Source organism: Primulina huaijiensis, chromosome 14 (genome assembly GCF_012295235.1).
Source record: "Primulina huaijiensis isolate GDHJ02 chromosome 14, ASM1229523v2, whole genome shotgun sequence".
In the NCBI taxonomy this organism is placed as follows: domain Eukaryota; kingdom Viridiplantae; phylum Streptophyta; class Magnoliopsida; order Lamiales; family Gesneriaceae; genus Primulina; species Primulina huaijiensis.
This window is the reverse complement of record NC_133319.1, coordinates 19,471,903-19,492,934: the sequence shown is the minus strand read 5'-3', so window position 1 is coordinate 19,492,934 and position 21,032 is coordinate 19,471,903. Positions and strand designations below refer to the sequence as shown.

The 21,032-nt window shown below is 36.6% G+C and overlaps 2 protein-coding genes and 1 long non-coding RNA gene across 3 annotated transcripts; 1 reads left to right on the top strand and 2 right to left on the bottom strand.

The window, feature by feature from the left end:
- Positions 1-645: 645 nt before the first annotated feature.
- On the top strand, positions 646-1,971 carry LOC140957488 (cyanidin 3-O-galactoside 2''-O-xylosyltransferase FGGT1-like). Its single transcript, XM_073414776.1, has one exon. It carries the CDS (start codon positions 709-711, stop codon positions 1,813-1,815), a length of 1,107 nt encoding a protein of 368 aa, XP_073270877.1. The 5' UTR covers positions 646-708; the 3' UTR covers positions 1,816-1,971.
- A 3,673-nt stretch (positions 1,972-5,644) lies between these two features.
- On the bottom strand, positions 5,645-11,098 carry LOC140957628 (cyanidin 3-O-galactoside 2''-O-xylosyltransferase FGGT1-like). Its single transcript, XM_073414958.1, has 2 exons — positions 9,927-11,098; positions 5,645-5,990 (listed from the first exon to the last, which is right to left on the bottom strand). Exons 1-2 carry the CDS (start codon positions 11,079-11,081, stop codon positions 5,790-5,792), a joined length of 1,356 nt encoding a protein of 451 aa, XP_073271059.1. The 5' UTR covers positions 11,082-11,098; the 3' UTR covers positions 5,645-5,789.
- Positions 11,099-16,992: 5,894 nt separating this feature from the next.
- Positions 16,993-17,510, bottom strand: LOC140957611 (uncharacterized). The gene is made up of 2 exons (XR_012171653.1): positions 17,386-17,510; positions 16,993-17,348 (listed from the first exon to the last, which is right to left on the bottom strand). It is a non-coding gene; the product is annotated as an uncharacterized lncRNA (long non-coding RNA).
- Positions 17,511-21,032: the final 3,522 nt, after the last annotated feature.

The window sequence follows — 21,032 nt, the reverse complement described above, 5'->3', positions numbered from 1 at the left end:
TCACATAGGATATCCACACCCGTAGGTGAGCGGTGAATCCCCGACTACAATGCACTGGCTCCTATATGTGTCGCAACTGTACCCAACCTCGCCACCTGATGACTCTCCTGGAGCCGGTAAACGAGTCAAAGCACAGCCCTAGCATATAGAGCCTCAGTGTTGTCCCAGGTCGTAAGGACTAATGATGTACAATCATAACCACGGACTTATCCTCTCGATGAATGATAACCACTTGGAAAGTCCGAGGGAGGGTTGTTCGGTATAATCATCATATGACTACCCATCTGCATGTTTGGACATCTCTATGCTCATACCAAGAAACGCAGTACACAACATCACAGATGCTAGTCTCGAGCTCAAGCGACCTTTATCCATGTTTTAGGCGGCTCAATCGACTAGGAACGAATTTAGATCATACAGTGTTTACAAATGAGTTTCAACATCGAATTACGATTCATTTGCATTAAAGTATAATCAAGGTCTTTATCTATGTTTGATGACATTGGTATACAGATAAAGAAATAACAAACCATGAACTAATGAATTATATTAAAATAAAGATTGTTAATTACAATTGAGTCAATAAAATCTCTAGCCAACAGTTGCTTGTAAGACATCTACTCTAACATAAGCTTCGTACCAATCGCAATCCCTCATGTCGAAGGCCTCTCGGAAGGAGCCGAAACCACCGCAGACATTCGCTTTCCAATGGGTCCACTTCTCAGGCACGCAATGGATCTCACACAACCCTTCGTTGCTTCATTACTCAAAGAAGTCAAACCCCATTTCGTGTTCTACGACTTCACGCATTGGTTGCCTGCTTTGGCGCGGCGATTAGGCGTTAAATCCGTTTGTTATTGGATCATAAGCCCTGCCTCTGTAGGGTACTTCTTACGCGACGAGCCTAACACCAACGCTTTGTTGGAACCTCCCATTGGTTTCCCTCCATCAGTACTCAAGCTTAACCCGCACGAAGTGCGTTCGTGGAGGCCAAGGTGCACTTTGAAAGAATATGGATGTGGCGACATGAACTTTGTGCAACGCTTAATTATGTCAATTGATGAATGTGATGCACTTGGATTCAAATCATGCAGAGAAATCGAAGGGACATACTGTGAATTTCTGGAAAAAAAGTTCAATAAACCGGTTATTCTAGCAGGCCCCGTGATACCAGAGCCACCAACCGTAAGTCTAGACGAGACATGGGCGAATTGGCTGGATCAATTCAAAGCCAAGTCAGTAATCTTCTGCGCATTCGGCAGTGAAGCCATTCTGAAACTGGATCAATTTCAAGAACTGGTTATGGGTTTGGAAATCACAAGGCTTCCATTTCTTGCTGCAATGAAACCACCAGAAGGATTTAATACCGTGGAAGAAGCATTGCCCGAAGGCTTCAAGCACAGAACTGAGAAAAGCGGCATCGTCCACGGAAGTTGGGTACCGCAACCGCTGATCCTATCCCACCCTTCCATCGAATGCTTCGTCACGCATTGTGGGTCGGGCTCGTTATGGGAGGCGATGGTGAACGAATGCCAGTTGGTACTAATACCACATCTGGGTGACCATTTTATCAACGCAAGAATGATGGAGGGTGAGTTGCGGGTCGGAGTCGAGGTTAAGCGGGGAGACGAAGATGGATTTTTCACAAAAGAGGCTGTGAAGGAGACCATCGAATTGGTTATGGAAGAAGAGAGTGAGATCGGGAAAGAAATCAGGGCAAATCATGCTATGTGGAGGGATTTCTTGTTGACTATAGGGCTCGAGGATTCTTACATGGATGAGTTTGTTCAGAAGCTGAGACGCCTTCTAATATGACTTCAAATTCTCTCTGTCCTTTTATCTAGTGTTGATGAATTGAAATAAAGGGATCACAGTCCATCCCTGATGCTTATTTTGATTTTCAAGGCGACCGGAGTCGTAATATGTAGATCTGCATGTATCTTTGATTGATATTACTATGTGTTTGCATAATATTTGGGTGTTGCAGACGAACAAAGTAAGTCAGTGCCAAAACGAAAAAAATACGTGGAAATCTAACTTCTAAAATAAACGAATTGTGTACCTCAATTCGATCGTTCGTTCTAATATCTGGTTAAACGTCGAAAACTAAAAAAACTATCTATGAAGACGATGAAATCTGAAATAAAAACTTCAAATTCTGCCATTGTCAAAAATGTGCATAATTTACAACTAAAACGAAGCGAAAGCTGGAAATCTTATAGGAGATTGAAACCTATGAGTGGGAGTCTGAAATTTCCAATGAAAATTGAAGTAAAAGAATAGATTTCAGCTATGACGTAAATCTTGAATATGATGGAGGATGATCAATTAAAGCTTTTGAATTTTTTGATAGATGCTCACTAGTTTTTGGATAAAATAATAAGAGAATTTCTTTTCTTGACATTTGAATTCACCTATAAATAAAAAATTTTACTCACCACTTAACCTATGAATATAATATTGATGATAAAAATAAAAGTAAAAATAAAAATTAGTTCACAGGGATGTTTAAAGTAAAATTCAAGGTTTTAAATGCAAATTTGACGGCTAACCGTTCAGAATAAATCCATCAAGTAAAATTAAGGCAAATGTAATCTTGATCTCCAAGGATGCCTTTACTAATACGATACAGGTCTATTAATTCCAATTAATCCAGTATTTACTTACAAAAAATAAAAATTTCTTAAACTCGGAGACCCGTTAATAATTGGATTAATTTCAATAAGGATAAATAATCAAAGACTTATATAAATATAAATAGAAAAAAATGCATCATACCCTTCCTTCAATTTCAAATTGTAAATTTTGTTTAATTACAATTATATCATATTCCGAAAGTTGATGCAACCTGAATATGTATCCCCTCGTTATTGTCGAACTCCTATTAATTTCATTTAGGGATGTAAACAATCAAAATCGAGCCAAACAATATCAAACTTGAGTTTGACTGGATTAAGATTGATGGAGGCTCGAGCTCGGCTCGATTCGAGCTTTTATCATCAGACTCGAGCTCGATTAGTCTTGAAATTATTAATATCGTGAAAAGCTCGAGCTCGACTCATTAAAAGCTCGTTTATCATGTTAATCAAGTCGGATTCTAGTTTGGTACATTAATAGCTCGATTATCTGTCTAACAAGCCTAACTTGAGCTCGATGTCATTTTCGAGCCCATAAACCATACAATTGAGCCCGAGTTTGAATTTGATTCGAGCTCGTTAAAAATTAAATATATCTATAACTAATTTTAAATCAGACATAAAAGTATAAATTCATTCATAAATAATCAAAACGACAAACATAACAACGAAAAATACATAAACGAGTCGAAGTAGAGCTCGAACTTACGAGCCACCTAAACAAGTCGAGCTCGAGCTCGAGAGCCTATTAACGAACATGTTTGCGAGCTCACGAACCGAATATCATCCTTAGGCTTGAGCTTGATTTGATTAAATTGTCGAGCTCGAAATCGAGTTTGAGCTTGACTTGATATGATCAACAAACGAACTGTGAAGACCCGAAATCTTGCAACGGGAAGACTTATATATGTCATAGGAAATTTCAGCTCATTCTTTTTGGCCCAACATTTTTCGTGTTCCCTGCAATCATAATCTTGGAAATTTGAATAATCATTTTTCCCTCATTATTGACCTTTTATCACCATTGTTAAAGACTAAATTAAACCACAACAAATCAACCATTAAACTACCTATATTAAAAGAAAAATAATGATAATTAAGAGGAAGTTAATGATCATTAATATGTATTTTAAATATGAGGTTAAATGGCCATGAATAGGTGTCATTAAGAGGATGTTAATGACCATGAGTAATGACATTTAAGTGGTATCAAATGTGAAGACTGTTCAATATGAAAGTGCACCAATCTTGGAAGAGATTCATGCAGCCAAAATCACTCTCCATTTGCACTTAAGGGAGCCAAAATCACTCACTATTATAGCATGAATCTCGGGTGTGTATCTTGAATCAAGAACAGTCCAGGTTCATTCGGGAGAGAAAAGTGCACTCATCTATTTGATTAAGCAATCAGCGACATTCTTGGACTGATAAGAGCTTACCATTGTAGCTGATTTTCCAACCCTATATAAAGAGGACCGAAGTGGTAGTAATCTCACTTCTCCTACTGCAAAATCCCTCCCCGTAGCTACAGAAATTCGAAATATAGCTGCTGGAAAGCAGGCCAAATTCGAAGCATTGCTACAGCCGAGTTCGAACGGAGTTCTTTTAGCACGTCCTTCTAGCGTTTTAATCCAAACGAAATCAGTAAGTGGGCTTTTGCTATATATTTCTTTGTAATTTAAACTTTGAATAAGTATTTCGTGACATACTTGTATGTGTGTCAAACCACTTTCGAAAATGCTATTATATATTTTATAAAATCTCGATCGATGTACGATATGTTTCCTCCTATTTTCGATATTCTTTGATTCTGCTGAGTTCATTCAAAAATTCCGATAAGTGTTGTTTGATACATCTGATTCTGTGGTGCACTGTTATGATTCGAGTGGGATATGGAACGACGATTGTAAATTATATGGCCTCCATCAGTGGGTATAAAACTGTGTTCCGGCCCCCATCAGTAGGTATAAAACTGTGTTTTGGCCCCCATCAGTGGGTATAAAACTGTGTTCCGGCCCCCATCAGTGGGTATAAAACTGTGTTTTGGCCTCACCCCTTAGAGGACTAACAAATCGGGGACAATTTGACCATGGATAACGAGATGAATAACAGTGTTTTCGTTTGTTCTGATTCGTTCTGTTCTGAATGTCTGATAATCTCTGTTTCGCATTTCGATTCTGATTCTGATCTGATATGATATACTACGTTTTGAAAATCAGTTTGCAATATGGGTTTTAAATTATATTTATATGTACTTGTGGTAATCGATCGGCCCCCACTTGCTGAGTGTTTTCCAAAACACTCACCCCTTACATCTCTCTCCAGATAAGAACGAAGATCAAGTAGACGGTGATGAATAAGACATGCTTCGGGGTTGGTGATGAAGTTTCGAGATATGAAGATTTCTCGCTTAAGTTCTTCCTAAGTTTTGATTCAAGTTGTACAATGCTTCCGCACATTTTATTTCGTTTTGGAATTTATCGCTGTAAGACAAGATTATTTTGAGTTAATGATGAAATAGACTGGTTTTTGGTTTATACTGTACTACGAGGCTTGTTGTTTTCAATTGTGTGGTTGTAAAACAACGCCGGTGTCGACTAACCCCGGTCTCGGGGCGTGACACGAACTCAAACATGCTTTTTATCAAACCGAGTTCCCAATAGCCCGTGAACGATTTGGTTCGTTTACATCCCTAATTCATTCCTTCCCCTTGTACATTCATACACCACAATTAAACTGAAGAACAACACAACACTTCCCAAATCTTAATCCAATGCTAGCAAGATTATAGCAATGCCATACCAAAATAATGCTCTCAGTCTAGCGAGTAGCACCGATGTTTTAATAACAAAAATTTGACTGGCGATGAAGATGAGCATAGGTGAAGTTTTGAAACGACCTGCAAGTGACATGAAATGCACTGATTTTTATTTATTTATTTTTACAAGGAGGAAAGACTGCGAGAGGGTTCGTCCCCTCTATATTTTGTTCGTGATTATGATATCATAGAAATACAAGTAACAGATCCTGGATTGATCTATGCAGGTTTACATCGTACGCTTCTGTCACCTTGAAAAATCAAAATAAGGATCGGAGGGACGATTGATCCATTTATTTCATGTCATTAAATAATAGGACAGAGATAATTTGAAGTCATTTTACAAGGCTTCTCAGCTGCTGAACAAACTCATCCATGTAAGAATCCTCAAGCCCTTTAGTCAACAAGAAATCCCTCCACTTAGCATGATTTGCCCTGATTTCTTTCCCGATCTCACTCTCTTCTTCCATAACCAATTCGATGGTCTCCTTCACAGCCTCTTTTGTGAAAAATCCATCTTCGTCTCCCCGCTTAACCTCGACTCCGACCCGCAACTCACCCTCCATCATTCTTGCGTTGATAAAATGGTCACCCAGATGTGGTATTAGTACCAACTGGCATTCGTTCACCATCGCGAAGGAGGTAACCTACAGAGGCAGGGCTTACGATCATATAACCAACGGATTTAATGCCAAATCGCCGCGCCATTGCAGGCAGCCAAGAAGTGAAGTCGAAGAACACAAAATGGGGTTTGATATCCTTGAGCAAAGAATCAACCAAGGGTTGTGTGAGATCCATCGCGTGCCTGAGAAGTGGACCCATTGCGAAGCTAATGTCTGCTGTGGTTTCGGCTCCTTCCGGGAGGCCTTCGACATGAGGTATTGTGATTGGTACGAAGCTTATGAGATTCGGGTGGAGATTGAATTGGGTCAATTTGGACAGTGTTTTCGTGGGGAGGATGAAGAAGATTTTGTGGCCTCTTTCAGCAAGTTTGTTGGAGAGGTGAAGAAACGTAGTGAGATGCCCCATGGCCAGCCATGGATACATCACAATCTTGAGCTTCTCTTCACTCATCCTCCTCCTGTTTTTTGGATGAATCAAGAAAATGTTTTTTGAAGCGAAATCGATCAACTTTTGTTAATAACCTACATTCTACACTACTATTTATTTAAACTGGCAACCTAACATGTACTGTGTGTGAAACAATTTTATATTTCAAATATTTAATTTAATTATAACATTTTTATAAATCTACATAAAAAAAAGAACTAATTTTCATAATTGAGAAACATAGAAATAAACTACCATGTCGATTTAAATAAAATTGATTATAAATAATTATAAAACAAATCAATTGTTAATTATGATAAAATACTACAATTGAAAGGATATCACGAAACATTTGGATTGAAAATTAAAGAAGTCGAGGAAAAGGAGGGATAATGGAAAAAATTCTGAGAGATTTGAAATTTACCCAAAAAAAAACTACAAAATCTAAGCAATAAAAAGTGATGCGATATATCTAATAAAGATTAAAACAAAAAAACAAACAAACGAACAAACAAAACAAAACAAACAAACCCTGTAGATTGATTGAACACGAAACTTTACAAATCATGCCAAAGCGATTTCCATCCTTTAGAAAAGTTCACGGAAGCAAATCGTAAAATACCAACAATTTTTAATCCATTAACTTTTCTAGAATAGAGTTGGTGGACATTTTTGTATTTTTGTTAAATAAAAAAATTATAAATATGATGTAACATGGCTCTAATATAACCGACAGTTTAATTCGGATCAATTGCATCGTATTATAATTTTTATTTAAACAACAATTAATCAAGAATATTTATTTGATAATAAATATATTTTATTCAATTTTTAGGATTTTTTAAATTAGGATTCAGTGACTGTTGCTACGGAAAACTTTATACGCTATTTCAGCTAGGCTCTGATCCTTTATTACTTATTTTACTGATTTTTCAGAGAATATTTGGATTTTGACTGATTGATCGTCTTAGATAGACTGTCAGTTGGGCTTCATCTATATCCTTGAATCGATTTGGCTATCAATGCCCTTCTTATGTTTTATCAGTCTGGCTCTGTAATCGATTAGTCTCCTTAGAAAACTTCTTTTTATGAATAGTCAATTTTATTTCTTGAAGTCAGTTAGTTTAGTCTCTGTAATCATCTGTTGGATCAACAACCTTGTTAAATAACGAAAACTTAAAATGTTCCAACACTTGGAATGAATTGAATGATTATGACTAAATTATTGCTCTCACAAATAGTTCATTAATTGTTACGCCCTGAGATTGGGGTTAGTCGATACCGAAGTTGTTTAACAACAACACAATTGAAAACAACAAGTCTCGTAGTACAATATAAAGCAAAAACAAGTTTATTACCCGTAATCAATTATAAAATTGTCTTTACAACATAGATTCTTAAAAAGATAAAAATATGCGGAAGCGTTTACAACTAGAAATAAAATACTTAAATAAGCTAAAAATAAAATAAACTTCTTGATTCATCTTATTATCAGCCCAAAACTGGTCTTGTTCATCTTCCTCGATTTCCTCTTCTGACTTATCTAGGAAAGGTAGAGTAAGGGGTGAGTGATATGGTCGTCACTCAGTAAGTGGAGGCCACTCGAGCACACACATAATAAATACACATGATATTTGAAAAAACAGTACATTATGCATAACATATTTTTTTATCATATATCATAAGCATAAACATAAGCATAACTTGGCCTAGACAATGAGATTAATCTACTTTTCATGGTTTACTGATATTAGTCCCTAATTTTTACTCTTTTAAGGGGTGAGGCCGTATAATGGTTACAATCTCATCGTGTAAGGGCCATAAAAATATTTCATATTGGGATTCTCACTCATATTCAATTGAATCATCATAATGTCAAAGCATAAAATATATGATAAGTAGAAAAAGAATAACGGTGATCGATCGAAACTTTCAAAAACGAAATAATTCATACACAATATATTTTAAAACAAGCCCACTTACCTTAGTATTGCTTGAAGAAATCGAAACAATAGAAAATCATACAAATGACACATCCAAAACACAGTAACACCTCGACCAGAAAATCAATCATTTTGCAGAATTATTTAGGAATTATTGTACCGTTGGATCGAGTTCAAACTTTCACACTACGTTCCATATTACATCAACTAAATTATGACGGTGGAGATTTGGTCTAGAATCATTTTGACCTGTTTATGGACGAAAAAACGTATGTATGCTGTTCTCGCCTAAAATTTGAGCAGTATTTTTGCGAAGACTATATACAGAATCTAACCATCAGATTTGTCTGAATTTTGGATATGATGTTTGAAGCATATGATATTGTATTTTGAATGGTAGAGATCGGATTTCGATAAAATCTTGCCCTAAACATACACTCGAAAAATGGACAGAACTTCGCCTTACAAAATCTTCGAAAATGCTGCAGCACATGGGAGATGATTTTAGAAATATATAATGAATTTGATGGAGTGATTCTTGAGAATGAGGTGGTGATATTTATAGTGGTGAGGTGAAAATCTTACCATAATTGGAATGATATTCCTTTCAAACTTTCGAGATGCTCCTTCCATAAATTTCGAGATGATTCTTCCACAATTTCAAGACGCTTCCTTGTTGAGTAAAAACTGCCTTATATATAATATTCTCTTCCAAATTTGATAGATATCTCAATCTTAATTTTTGAAATTAATACATGTCTTGTACTGGATTTCGAATTACATGTATTTAGTTGTGTTGTATGAATGTATAGGGTGAAGGAATTAATTAGATATGTAAACGAACCAAACCATTCGCGAGCTATTCGGAGCTCGACTCGATAAAAAGCTCGTTTGTTAATCATATCAGTCAAGCACAAACTCGATTTTGGGCTTGACAATTTAATCAAATCAAGCTCAAGCCTAAAGATATTCAGCTCGTGATCTCGAAAACATGTTCGTTAATAGGCTCTCGAGCTCAGCTTGTTTAGGGGCTCGTAAGCTCGAGCTCTAGCTCGGCTCGTTTATGTATTTTTAGTTGTTATGTTTGTTGATTTGATTATTTATGAATGAATTTGTATTTTTATGTCTGATTAAAAATTAGTTCATAGATACATTTAATTTTTAACAAGCTCGAATCAAGCTAAAACTCGAGCTTAACTGTATGCTTTAGGGGCTCGAAAACGAGCCCGAGCTCAAGTTAGGCTTGTTGGACAGATAAACGAGCAATTAATGAACTAAGCCCGAGCCCGACTTGATTAACATGATAAACGAGTTTTGGATGAGCCGAACTCAAGCTTTTTGTGAGTTTAGTAATTTCAAGACAAATCGAGCTCGAGTCTGATGATAANCCCCGATCTCACTCTCTTCTTCCATAACCAATTTGATGGTCTCCATCACAGCCTCTTTTGTGAAAAATCCGTCTTCTTCTCTCCTCTTAACCTCGACCCCTACCCGCAACTCTCCCTCCATCATTCTTGCATTGATGAAATGGTCCCCCTTATGTGGTATTAGCACCAACTGGCATTCGCTCACCATCGCCTCCGACAACGAACCTGACCCGCAATGCGTGACGAAGCATCCGATCGAAGGATGGGATAAGATGAGCTGTTGCTGTACCCAACCTCCGTGGATGACGCCTCTTTTCTCAGTTCTGTGCTTGAAACCTTCGGGCAATGCTTCTTCCACGGTATTACATCCTTCTGGTGGTTTCATTGCAGCAAGAAATGGAAGCCCGGTGATTTCCAAACCCAAAACCAGTTCTTGAAATTGATCCAGTTTCAGAATGGCCTCACTGCCGAATGCGCAGAAGATTACTGATTTGGCTGTGAATTGATGCAGCCAATTGGCCCATGTCTCATCTAGACTCACGGTCGGCGGCTCTGGTAACACGGGGCCTGCCAGAATAACCGGTTTCTTGTGCTTTTTTTCAAGAAATTCACAGTATGGCCCTTCCATTTCTCTGCATGATTTGAATCCAAGTGCATCACATTCATCAATTGACATAATTAAACGCTCCACAAAGTTCATGCCACTCCAACGTTCTTTCAAAGTGCACCATTGCATCCGCGAACGCACTTCTTGCGGGGAAAGCTTGAGTACTGATGGAGGGAAACCGGTGGGAGGTTCCAACAAAGCGTCAGCCTCAAGCTCATCGCGAAGGAGGTACCCTACAGAGGCAGGGCTTACGATCATATAACCAACGGATTTAATGCCAAATCGCCGCGCCAAAGCAGGCAACCAATACGTGAAGTCGAAGAACACGAAATGGGGTTTGATTTCCTTTAGTAAAGAATCAACCAAGGGTTGTGTGAGATCCATTGCTTGCCTGAGAAGTGGACCCATTGCCAAGCTAATGTCTGCTGTGGTTTCGGCTCCTTCTGGGAGGCCTTCGACATGAGGGATTGTGATCGGTATGAAGCTTATGCGATCCGGGTGGAGATTGAATTGGTTCAATTTGGACTGTGTTTTTGTGGGGAGGAGGAAGAAAATTATGTGGCCTCTTTCGGCAAGTTTGTTGGAGAGGTGAAGAAATGTCGTAAGATGCCCCATGGCCAGCCATGGATACATCAAAATCTTGAGCTTCTCTTCGCTCATTCTTCAGTAGTTTTTGGTGCAAATCAAGAAAACATTTTTCCAAGGAAAATGCATAAAAAGGAAAAATCTAGTTCCAGACAAGGTTCTACCATCAATCAGGCGACAAGTTCTTTTTCGCTGGCCCCATATCAATAATCATAGAGTCGTACATTGTATTTTCTGTAGCTAAGAAACCCTAGAATTCTATTTTCTTGTGCCTAATATCATATGAAGCAAGTCGTTTTATCTTTTAAAAAAACATTGTTATAGCTTAGACACTGATTATAATCCTTAAAATGTATGTATCGACAATTTTGCCATCTTTAACATTCTGCCTAAGTATCTGATTTTTACTCAGATAATCGCCCGACCTTAATAACATTTTCATGTTCATCAATATTGTTTTTCATCGAAACACACACGCGCACATATTACAGTTGACATCCGTCTTAAATATATAAGTTTCTTTGTTTTCACACGTGTATTAAGAAAATATCTGGAAACATGATTCACAAACAAAAATAATGTTAACAAGTACAACTAATATTCCGTTACAGCGATATTTACAACTATTATATCGCGAGATTTTACTGTTATATCGCAGGATTTTGTATTCCATATATAGTGAAATTTTGACAAATTAAAATTTTGTATTGAATTTTTTGTGTTGTACAAATTGATGTACAAATATGGACATACATGTAGCATAACTCCACAAACTAACCAACTATTTAATTTATTCAGAAAATGGTTGCACGTTTTCCAATACTTAATTAATGCAAATATGTAAGTAAAAAAAAACGTTACTAAATGTAGAAATTAGATTATATATTTAGAACAATCGAAAAATAATTGACACATATGGAGTATTGACAATCCTATTCAAATTTTGATTCATCTATCAATATATATATTCATCAAACATGGATGATAGAAACATTGAATGCCTTGTATTATTGCTCAATGAATAAAATGTACAAGCATTTACTGCGACCAAATTAGTTTCACCTAATGGTTGTCGGAAAGTCGGAAACAGTTTGCAATCCAATTACCATCATAATAAATATTCACAATTGCATGGCAATGGGCGGATGATACATAAAAAAGCTATAGGTTCTTTCGTTTTCTTGGATAACGTTAACTCATGGGCCATGACATGCTGATACTTAGGAAAAAAATTAAGATTTGGTGTTTCTGAACATCTGGTATACTGGATTTACCTCAATTCTTGATCCGAAGATAATATGAAAGAACCCTCGTATGCTCTGATACTTTTTTTGATATATATAATTCGTGAGGAACTTTCACAGAATATCTCTTAGACGAGGAGTGTATATAACAAAAATTAAATACGCTGAACTTTTTTTATAGATATCAATCAATAAGTGGATGTATAAGCTGTGTTGTGTGTATACATAATATATATTAGTGTTTTTGGCGCACGTCAATTTTTTTTTAATGAAATAGATATATATATTAAATTGAAATAATACCATAATTATAAAAATTAGTGAGAGAAAATATTGAAATTTGAGAACTTAGGCCAAAAAACAAAGAAAAAAATGTGATTTTTTTTTTTAAAAAAAGTGGCTGGAAAATAACAAAGGAAACCCCAAAAATCTTAATATACTTAAAAGATTGTCTATGATGAATTAATATCAAAAAATTTAATATATTCTACCATTAACTTAAAAAAGCTATGCTATTTTATTTTATAATTTAATGATTTTAAAATTTATTATTCCATGACTAATTAAATAAGAGAAATTTTATAAAAAATGCACCAAGATAGCAATCTTGCTAGATAAAGTATTCTAAACAACTCAACTCGACTCATTTTATTATTATTATTATTATACCTAAAATGTAGGAAAAGTTGCAAAAAAAAAAAAAAATAAAAGAGACGTTTGAATAATAATATCAAATACCTAGCCAGGTTTGGGTAACATCCATATGAAAAAGGGAAAAAACACCAACTTGATTGTAAACTAGGCCGGGTTCCCATCGGATTAACCATCAATTAAACCAAACTTAACTAGATTGGGCTGAACCAAACCGGTTTTTTACCATATCAGACAGTGTTCTCATGTTCTTTATTTCGATACACTACAACTTTCCCTACATCCGACGTTGTCAATAATCATATGTCTATTAACAACAAGCCTCGTAGTAATCAAATATTCAAAACCGGTCTATTTCATAAATCATATCAATGTCTTTACAAAACTTGAACGAAATGCGGAAATGTAATAAAAAAAATATAATAAAAACGAAATAACATGACTGGTATCGTTACGAATTAACATTTTCACCATCCCAGAAATATTCTTGTTCATCTTCCTCACTTTGTTCCTTGTTCTTATCTGAGAGGAGGAAGTAAGGGATAAGTATTTAGTTAAATGCTCAGAAAGTAGGGACCAATCGATCATAGTTAGTGACAAATGCACACATATTGATGTGAATCTGATCGGGCGTTACGTGCAAATTGTTGAAAGAAGATTTAGGCAGCGTTGTTGTCTCAGAATTTCAAGCTTAATGATGATGAATCAAGCATATTCAAGTAATGCTACTAAATGAGAGTGAAAGGGAACGAAAGTGGCGCTTAGAAGAAAATTGTGAGCGGCAGCGAGACCCACGCATATGCGCGAGAGACAGATTTCGAAGATAATACGGGCAGAGACTTCCGCGCATATGCGCTGGTATAGGCGCGCATATGCGCGCGGCGCCATATCTGAAGGCAGTAACATTCGTGCATATGCGCGAGGTGGGGCGCGCATATGCGTGCGGCACAGACTTTTCCTTGTTTAGAGTTTAATTATTTTGGGCAATTAGATTTGATATCTTTTGATTTTGTAAACATATATGCACGAAATTTTGGGACACAATTCATATTATTATTGATTGAATATCAAAGTTTTAGAGTTTTTCTCTCAACTTTTCAAAGCTTGGTTTTGTATACACCTTTGTGTGTTTCTCAAATCAAACTTATCAAAGTTTAACACTTTGTGGCGTTTGTCGATTGATCTTCGATCGGATTGTCAAAGACGAGTTCTTTGAAGGTTCGCTTGAATTTCGATTGTTTATCTCGTTGATATTTGTTGTTAAATTGTTCGTGATTTAGAGGTGAATATTACAACCTTACTTGTTCAAAACGATCGGGACAACACAACTGTTTCTTTGTTCCCATCGCATCAGGGCCAGAGGCGGATGCACTGGAGGGCTGTACTGGGCTGTAGCCCATCCCACTTTTTTTTTTTTATACTTAAGTTAAAATTTTAGCCCACCCACCAATGTCCTAGTCCACTCCAGTCCAGTCCAGTCCAGCCCAATTTCGACCCGCCTCAATTATACTCAATTCTACAAAATTTCGGCACACATCAATTCTACAAAATCTCTCCCAACTCCTTTAGCGAGAGAAAGAAGGCGCAATCGGACTCACCAAGAAATCATATTGCTCATCCGACAGGGCAACAATCTAGGTAAGAATCAGCTATACATGTTTGATTTTGTTTTTGATGGTTTCTCTATGCGTGATTTGTGGTTTTTTGGTTGTCTTTTTCTCTGTTGGCCATGACTTGTTTGATGAAATGCCGATCATCTTTTTATTTTGGACGAAAGGTGGTTGGTTGGCTTTAGTTTATTGTAACGGGCATGCGGGTGGTGTGAAAAATATGTGCTGTGGAAATCTGAGGCAGGTATGTGTATTTATAGAGAAATTGGATGGAGTGGTCCAAAGAATTTGCTAGCTGGTTCCATTAAAATAAGGTACCTTCTTAACACATTGCTATGACCATTGACCAGTGGTCAGCCTTTACGTGTGTATGTGTGTTTTTTTCGACAAAACGAGTAGTTAATTCTTTTTAGTTGCTTTTGTTTTCTGTCTTGTAACTTAAGGCATGTGTTGTGTCGAGACTCGAATCGTAACTATTGTTCTTCTTGCTTCAGCTTTTTCACCAATGTGTGTTATTGCATGTTGGTGTGTGTAATTAATTGATGGCATGGCGCATAAATACATAATTGCGTATTTGCTTGTTCATCCTAAGATTCGGTCCAGTGGGTTAGCTCCATTCTTAATAATTCACCAATTACTTAATTAAATGTCATGGTGATTCACCATGACATTTAAATAAGTAAACTACTTCATTTGCCCATTAAATTCTTCTCGCACAAAGTTTGAAAGATCAAGCGACAATTCTCAGTCTCAGAGATAAAAGATAATTTTGAATTATGATATAGAACTTGAAATTATTATGGTTATTTTATTATTTATGATGATAAATAAAATTTGAGATTTCTCCTAAAATTTTCAATTAAACGTTTGATTATTGCGTGAATATTCATGAATTTTCAATTTTCTTTTATCATTTGATAGCAGATTTCTTGTTATTCGAATTTTTTTAATCCTTAATTAATATGTCTATTTTATGAGTCATTAATTGGTTATTGCTTGAATATTTTTTTATGAGCTATTGATTCTTGAGTCTTGATTGTTTGTTGTTGAGTTATTGATTGACTATTACTTGTTTATTTGTTTGATAATTATTTTATTACTTGTTTAGTATTATAACTTGAACTATTTCAAAATGGAACATCAATTTGCTGCAAAGAAAAGAAAAACATTGATATCCTCTTTCTTTAAGAAGAGAGATCGTCAAGCTAGTGAAGATACTTCAATTCCTACAGTCTTTACAATGCAACATCAATCCAGTGAAAGTCTTCCATTTCTCAATATCCAAATTCCTTCATGTTCCTCTCCTAGAGACGATTATCAGTCACCATCTACTTGTATTGAACGAGATCAAGGAAAAAGAAAACAGATATGTGAATATCATGTTAATGTACGAGATGAGATAAGACGTTCATATCTAAATATGGGGCCTTATCAACCAGATATGTTGGAGTATCCAAGTACAAAATTTGGAAGCTAGAATCGCCGTTTTCAGAAAAAATGGCTTCAGAAATTTTATTGGTTGGAGTATTCGCCTTCAATTAATAAGGCATATTGTTTCTATTGTTTTCTTTTCCTGAATGATGTTAATTCATCTAATATCTCGGCATTGGTCAATGAAGGATTTGACAATTGGAAAAAGATAAGCCAAGGAAAAACATGTGTTTTTCTTGCCCATATTGGTTCTACAGCTTCTTCGCCTCATACTATGTGTGAGAGAAATGCTGAAAATTTGATGAGGCCCTCACAACATATTGATAAAGTGATGCATGCACAATCTAAAGAGGAAAAAGAGAAAAATCATCTGCGTTCGAGCACCTCAATTGTAGCTGTTCGTTGGCTAGCACTTCAAGGTTGTTCGTTTAGAGGTAACGATGAATCTCTATCTTCATCTAATCGTGGAAATTTTCTTGATTTGGTGAAGGCTTTTGCAAAAATGAATACAGAAATTGATGAAGTTGTGCTTGAGAATGCTCCAAAAAATACCCAATATATCGCTCCATAAATTCAGAAATAGATTTTACATATTATGGCTAATAGAGTACGGCAGATGGTTCGTGAAGAAGTTGGAGATAAATACTTCTGTATTCTTGTTGATGAAGCCCGAGATATATCTAAACGAGAGCAAATGGCCATTATATTGAGGTTTGTGAACAATCATGGGATTTTGACAGAAAGATTTTTTGCCATCAAAAATATTAGTGACACTACCTCAATGAATTTGAAAAATGAGATATCAAATGTTCTTGTTCATCATGATCTCCATGTTAAGAAAATCAGAGATTAAGGATATGATGGTGCTAGCAATATGCGTGGAGCGTGGAATGGACTTCAAGCATTATTTCTCAAAGATTGTCCCTATGCATACTATTTCCACTGTTTTGCACATCGTTTACAACTGGCATTGGTTTCTGCAGCTAAGGATGTTAGTGTTATTTGGTAATTCTTTTCTCATTTGGACAATATTGTTAATATTGTCACTTCTTCTACTAAGCGCATTGCTAAATTACATACTGCACAAAGAAATGAAATTGAGTATATGTTGTCAATTGGAGAACGTGATTCTGGAAGTGGTGCAAACCAGATTGGTAATTTGCAACGAGCAGGAGCTCCTCGTTGGAGTTCTCACTATGATTCGGTAAAAAACTTGATAGGTATGTACACTGCAACTTGCAAAGTTTTTGAAGTTCTCAGTGATCATTCTCCAAATGGAAGAGCTAATGCTGAAGTTCGGGGGATTTACAGAAACATGACAAGCTTTGAATTTGTGTTTATTTTGCACTTAATGTATAAAATTATGAGAACAACATATACTCTTTGTCAAATTCTTCAAAGAAAATCTCAAGACATTTTGACTGCTATTACATTTGCCACTACTACCAAAACTAGCCTTCAAGAATTTAGAGAATGTGGGTGGAACGAATTTCTTCACGAAGTTAAAGTTTTTTGCTCAAGAAATAAAATTGATGTGCCTGACCTTGATTGTCTATATAAGATTGGACGTTCATGTCGGCAAACTACAATAGAACATCATTACCACTTTGATGTTTTTAATGCAGCAATAGATTTCATTTTGATGGAGTTAAATACTCGGTTCAATGAGTCATCGGTGAAACTTCTTTATCTTAGTTCAGCTTTAGATCCTAAAAATTCATTTGACTCATTTAACAGTGATGATATTTGCAAGCTTGCAACGAAGTTTTATTCTGGAGATTTCACAGATCAAGAAATTGTTGCTTTGGAGTATGAATTTATACATTATAAACTTGATATGATGCAGAATTTAAAGGTTTCTACAATTTTTGAATTGTGTCAGCAATTGACTGAGATTGGACGGTCAAATGTTTACGTTATGTTGACGAGATTGATTCATCTTGTTTTGACATTACATGTAGTACCGAAACAACCAATATGCGTATATATGTGCATAATTTCTATTATTTAATTTTAAATGGTTATTATTTTAAGAAATTGTTGATTTAATTTCATTTAAATCATTTACGTTATTTTTAAGGATTTTAAATTGCGTATTTCAAATTTTAGCTTTTTAGATATATAAGCGGGATCGGACCGGAGATAGGAAATCGGAGATAAATTTTATGATCCAAAAATATTCCTAAATTTATTTCGAGCTAAGAAATAATTTATCTTGTTGAAATCAAGTGGATTTAAGTCTACTTTAATTAATTAATCACCAATTTAATTATAGGCTTCTTAATTCATCTAGATTGTGCTTAATTAACTTTTAATCAAGCTTATCTAACATAGGATTCTACTTAGCAAAACTTAAATAAAATCTTACACTAATTGAGAAGACAAGTCTTGGTCATCTCCACTCCACACAGTTCCAATGAATACCATTTAACTCTCAACAACAAGAAAACAAAGGCCAACCAATCAAAATGCATGTTTTTCCCCCCAACTTGGCATCATTTACTCCCCCATGCACACCTTATTTGACCACAGCCTTCACCATCTTCTTCACTTCCCCTAGAACGAAATATTAGAGAATTAGAAGCTCCCATTCTTGGCCAAGACAACAACAATAGCAAGGTGTCTTCATTTTCGTTGTCGTGTCTCCCGATCCGACGTATTGTGTTGTTTATTGTAAAAACAACTTAAGGCATGTCTATATTATTTCTTTGCTCTTCAATCAAGTTATATATCTATTTTTAAACCATTACATGTGCTTGATCCATGACAAAACTGAAATCATGTCAAGAACATTAGAAAAAAATATGTGCAGAATGTTTTCTCGGCCACCTTCATGCTTCACGGTTGTTGTTGGTTTTGTGATTTCAGGGGTTGGCTCGGTTCCAAGCACTCAAGGCTGCATCTAGACATGTACTAGGGCATGTTATGGTCATGTTAGTCCATTGGTTCCAGCCCCTACACGCTGGAGGAAGAGATTTGACAGCAACTTCCCATAGTTGCCATTTCGAGTCTCGATTTCTGATTCTTGTTTGTCTAAGGCAAGGGTTCGGTTCTTGGTTGGCCTAGGGCCTATAACCATGGTTTGAACACTTCCTTAGCATGTCTAGGACGTGACCAAGATGACCTTTCATGGCTTGGTTCATGGTCCCATCGGTTTTAAAAATAAAACAAGAACAGCGCCCCATAGGTATTCATTTTTCTGATTTTGGTTGTGTGTGTTGAGTTTCGAATTTATGGTGTCATGTGGGTTGTGGTTGGCTTCTAGCCCTTAGCCATGACTCATACAACACCTTAGCATGTCTAGCATTGACCATGGTTAACCTCATAACCATTGGATCCTTCATTTGACAGCAAAACAAGCAAGACACCCCACGCGTGTGAGGTGTGTTCTCGGGTGGAGCTTGTGAGTGGTTTCGGGTGTTACTTGGATCATGGCTGGCCAAGGGCCTGTAGCCATGGCTAGGACCCTTCCCTAGCAAGCATAGGATATGGTCAAGTCAGCCTTAAGTGGCTTGAGCCACGTCCCAAGTCAGTTGGACAGCAACAACGCAAGCCCCTTCGATTTTGGTTTTTCTGAATTTTGTTTGTGTGTGTGAAGCTTCGGCTTCTTGGTTTGTGGTGGATCTTGGTTGGCTTCTAGCCCTTAGCCATGGTTCACACAATACCTCATGATGTCTATATCATGCCTTGGTCGTTCATATGGCCACTAGAATGATACATGACAGCAAGAACAAGCAACACTCCCCACGGTACAGCATATGTGTTCTCGAGTGGAACTTCAGATTTGTCGTAAGTGTTGGTTTGGATTGTGGTTGGCCTAGGGCCCTTAGCCATGGTTCAAATCACACTTTAGAATGTTGGTAAGAGGCTCTGGTCGGTGGTTCAAGCCCCAATGGCCAATTGTCTCGAAAACGAAGCAAGGAAGCGCAACAGCTGCTGCTGTAATTTCCTGGACAGAAACTGTGCCTTCGGTTCAGAGGTGTGTTTCGAGTTCTTGGTTGGATTTTAGCCTATGGCCTTGGACTGGACAGTACCTTATTGAGTTAGGAAGGTCATGTTTTTGGCCTTTTGTGATTTGGTTAAGTTTAGAAGTCGTACGAGAATTTACGGTGCAATGTGCCAAAGTGACTCTCGAAAGAGCGTTTCATGATTTTGGCCTCCATGCACAATTTTCGTGTATTACAGCCCTTGGTATATATTTTACAGTATTTTAGATGTATTTTAATCATGACTAAACGATGGTTCGATGTTGGTTCGAGTTGGTACGGAGTCATGGTTAGATACTAAGTTTGTTGGGCGTAATTGTCTCGTTTTTAGTTCGAATATGAAGTGTTGGTCAAGTTGAGATTATTTGCATGTGTCTCATGTTAGAATTAGGTCGCAGTGAGCCTGGGAACGATCCAACTCATTTGATAAATTAAAACAGGATAATAATTATATTACGTGCATGAAAAAAAAAATAGAAAATGTTTATTTTTGAGATATATGCGATATGTCTTGTGGCCACCTTACGCTTATGGGATTGCTTCACCCGGTGACTTACGACCGGTTTACGATTATGTATGGGTACGGATATCCAGTCCAAGGGCTGTGATGATCTCTACCGCCCAGTATACTGTGGTTTAGTCTGATCAGGCGCTTACGTTATGTTATGGGCCACTTGCGTAGAACATTATCTCTAAAGAAAAATTACGATATGATATGTTATGACAGGGCTCTATCGAGCAACTCTTTTATGTACGATTTTTCAGTTATGCACGTATTTATAATTACTCATGACACGATTTTCACGTTACGCTTTACGATACGATATTTTTACGTTGCATGCGATTTTATGATATATTTACGTGTTATTCACGATATATGCATGCTGGGTCTTTAGACTCACTAGACTTGATTGATGTAGGTACTGACGATGCAGAGGCTGAGGGCGGGGACCAGTGAGTTAGCTCGGATCGGCGGTAGTACGAACCCGAGGACCTCACGTTTATTTATTCAGTTTTATGTTCAAACTCTTGTTATGACTTTATATATATTTTAAGTTATTGTTTAAAACATTATTCAGTTTCCGCTGCTATGTTTATGTTAAA

What these genes read in the sequence shown, in the direction of transcription:
- LOC140957628 (XM_073414958.1), bottom strand. Translation starts at nt 11,081, where the DNA reads ATGAGCGAAGAGAAGCTCAAGATTTTGATGTATCCATGGCTGGCCATG. An exon ending in AGTTGCGGGTAGGGGTCGAG is followed by an intron (nt 5,991 to 9,926) that starts GTTAAGAGGAGA and finishes GTCGGAGTCGAG; the next exon opens with GTTAAGCGGGGAGACGAAGA.
- LOC140957488 (XM_073414776.1), top strand. Translation starts at nt 709, where the DNA reads ATGGGTCCACTTCTCAGGCACGCAATGGATCTCACACAACCCTTCGTT.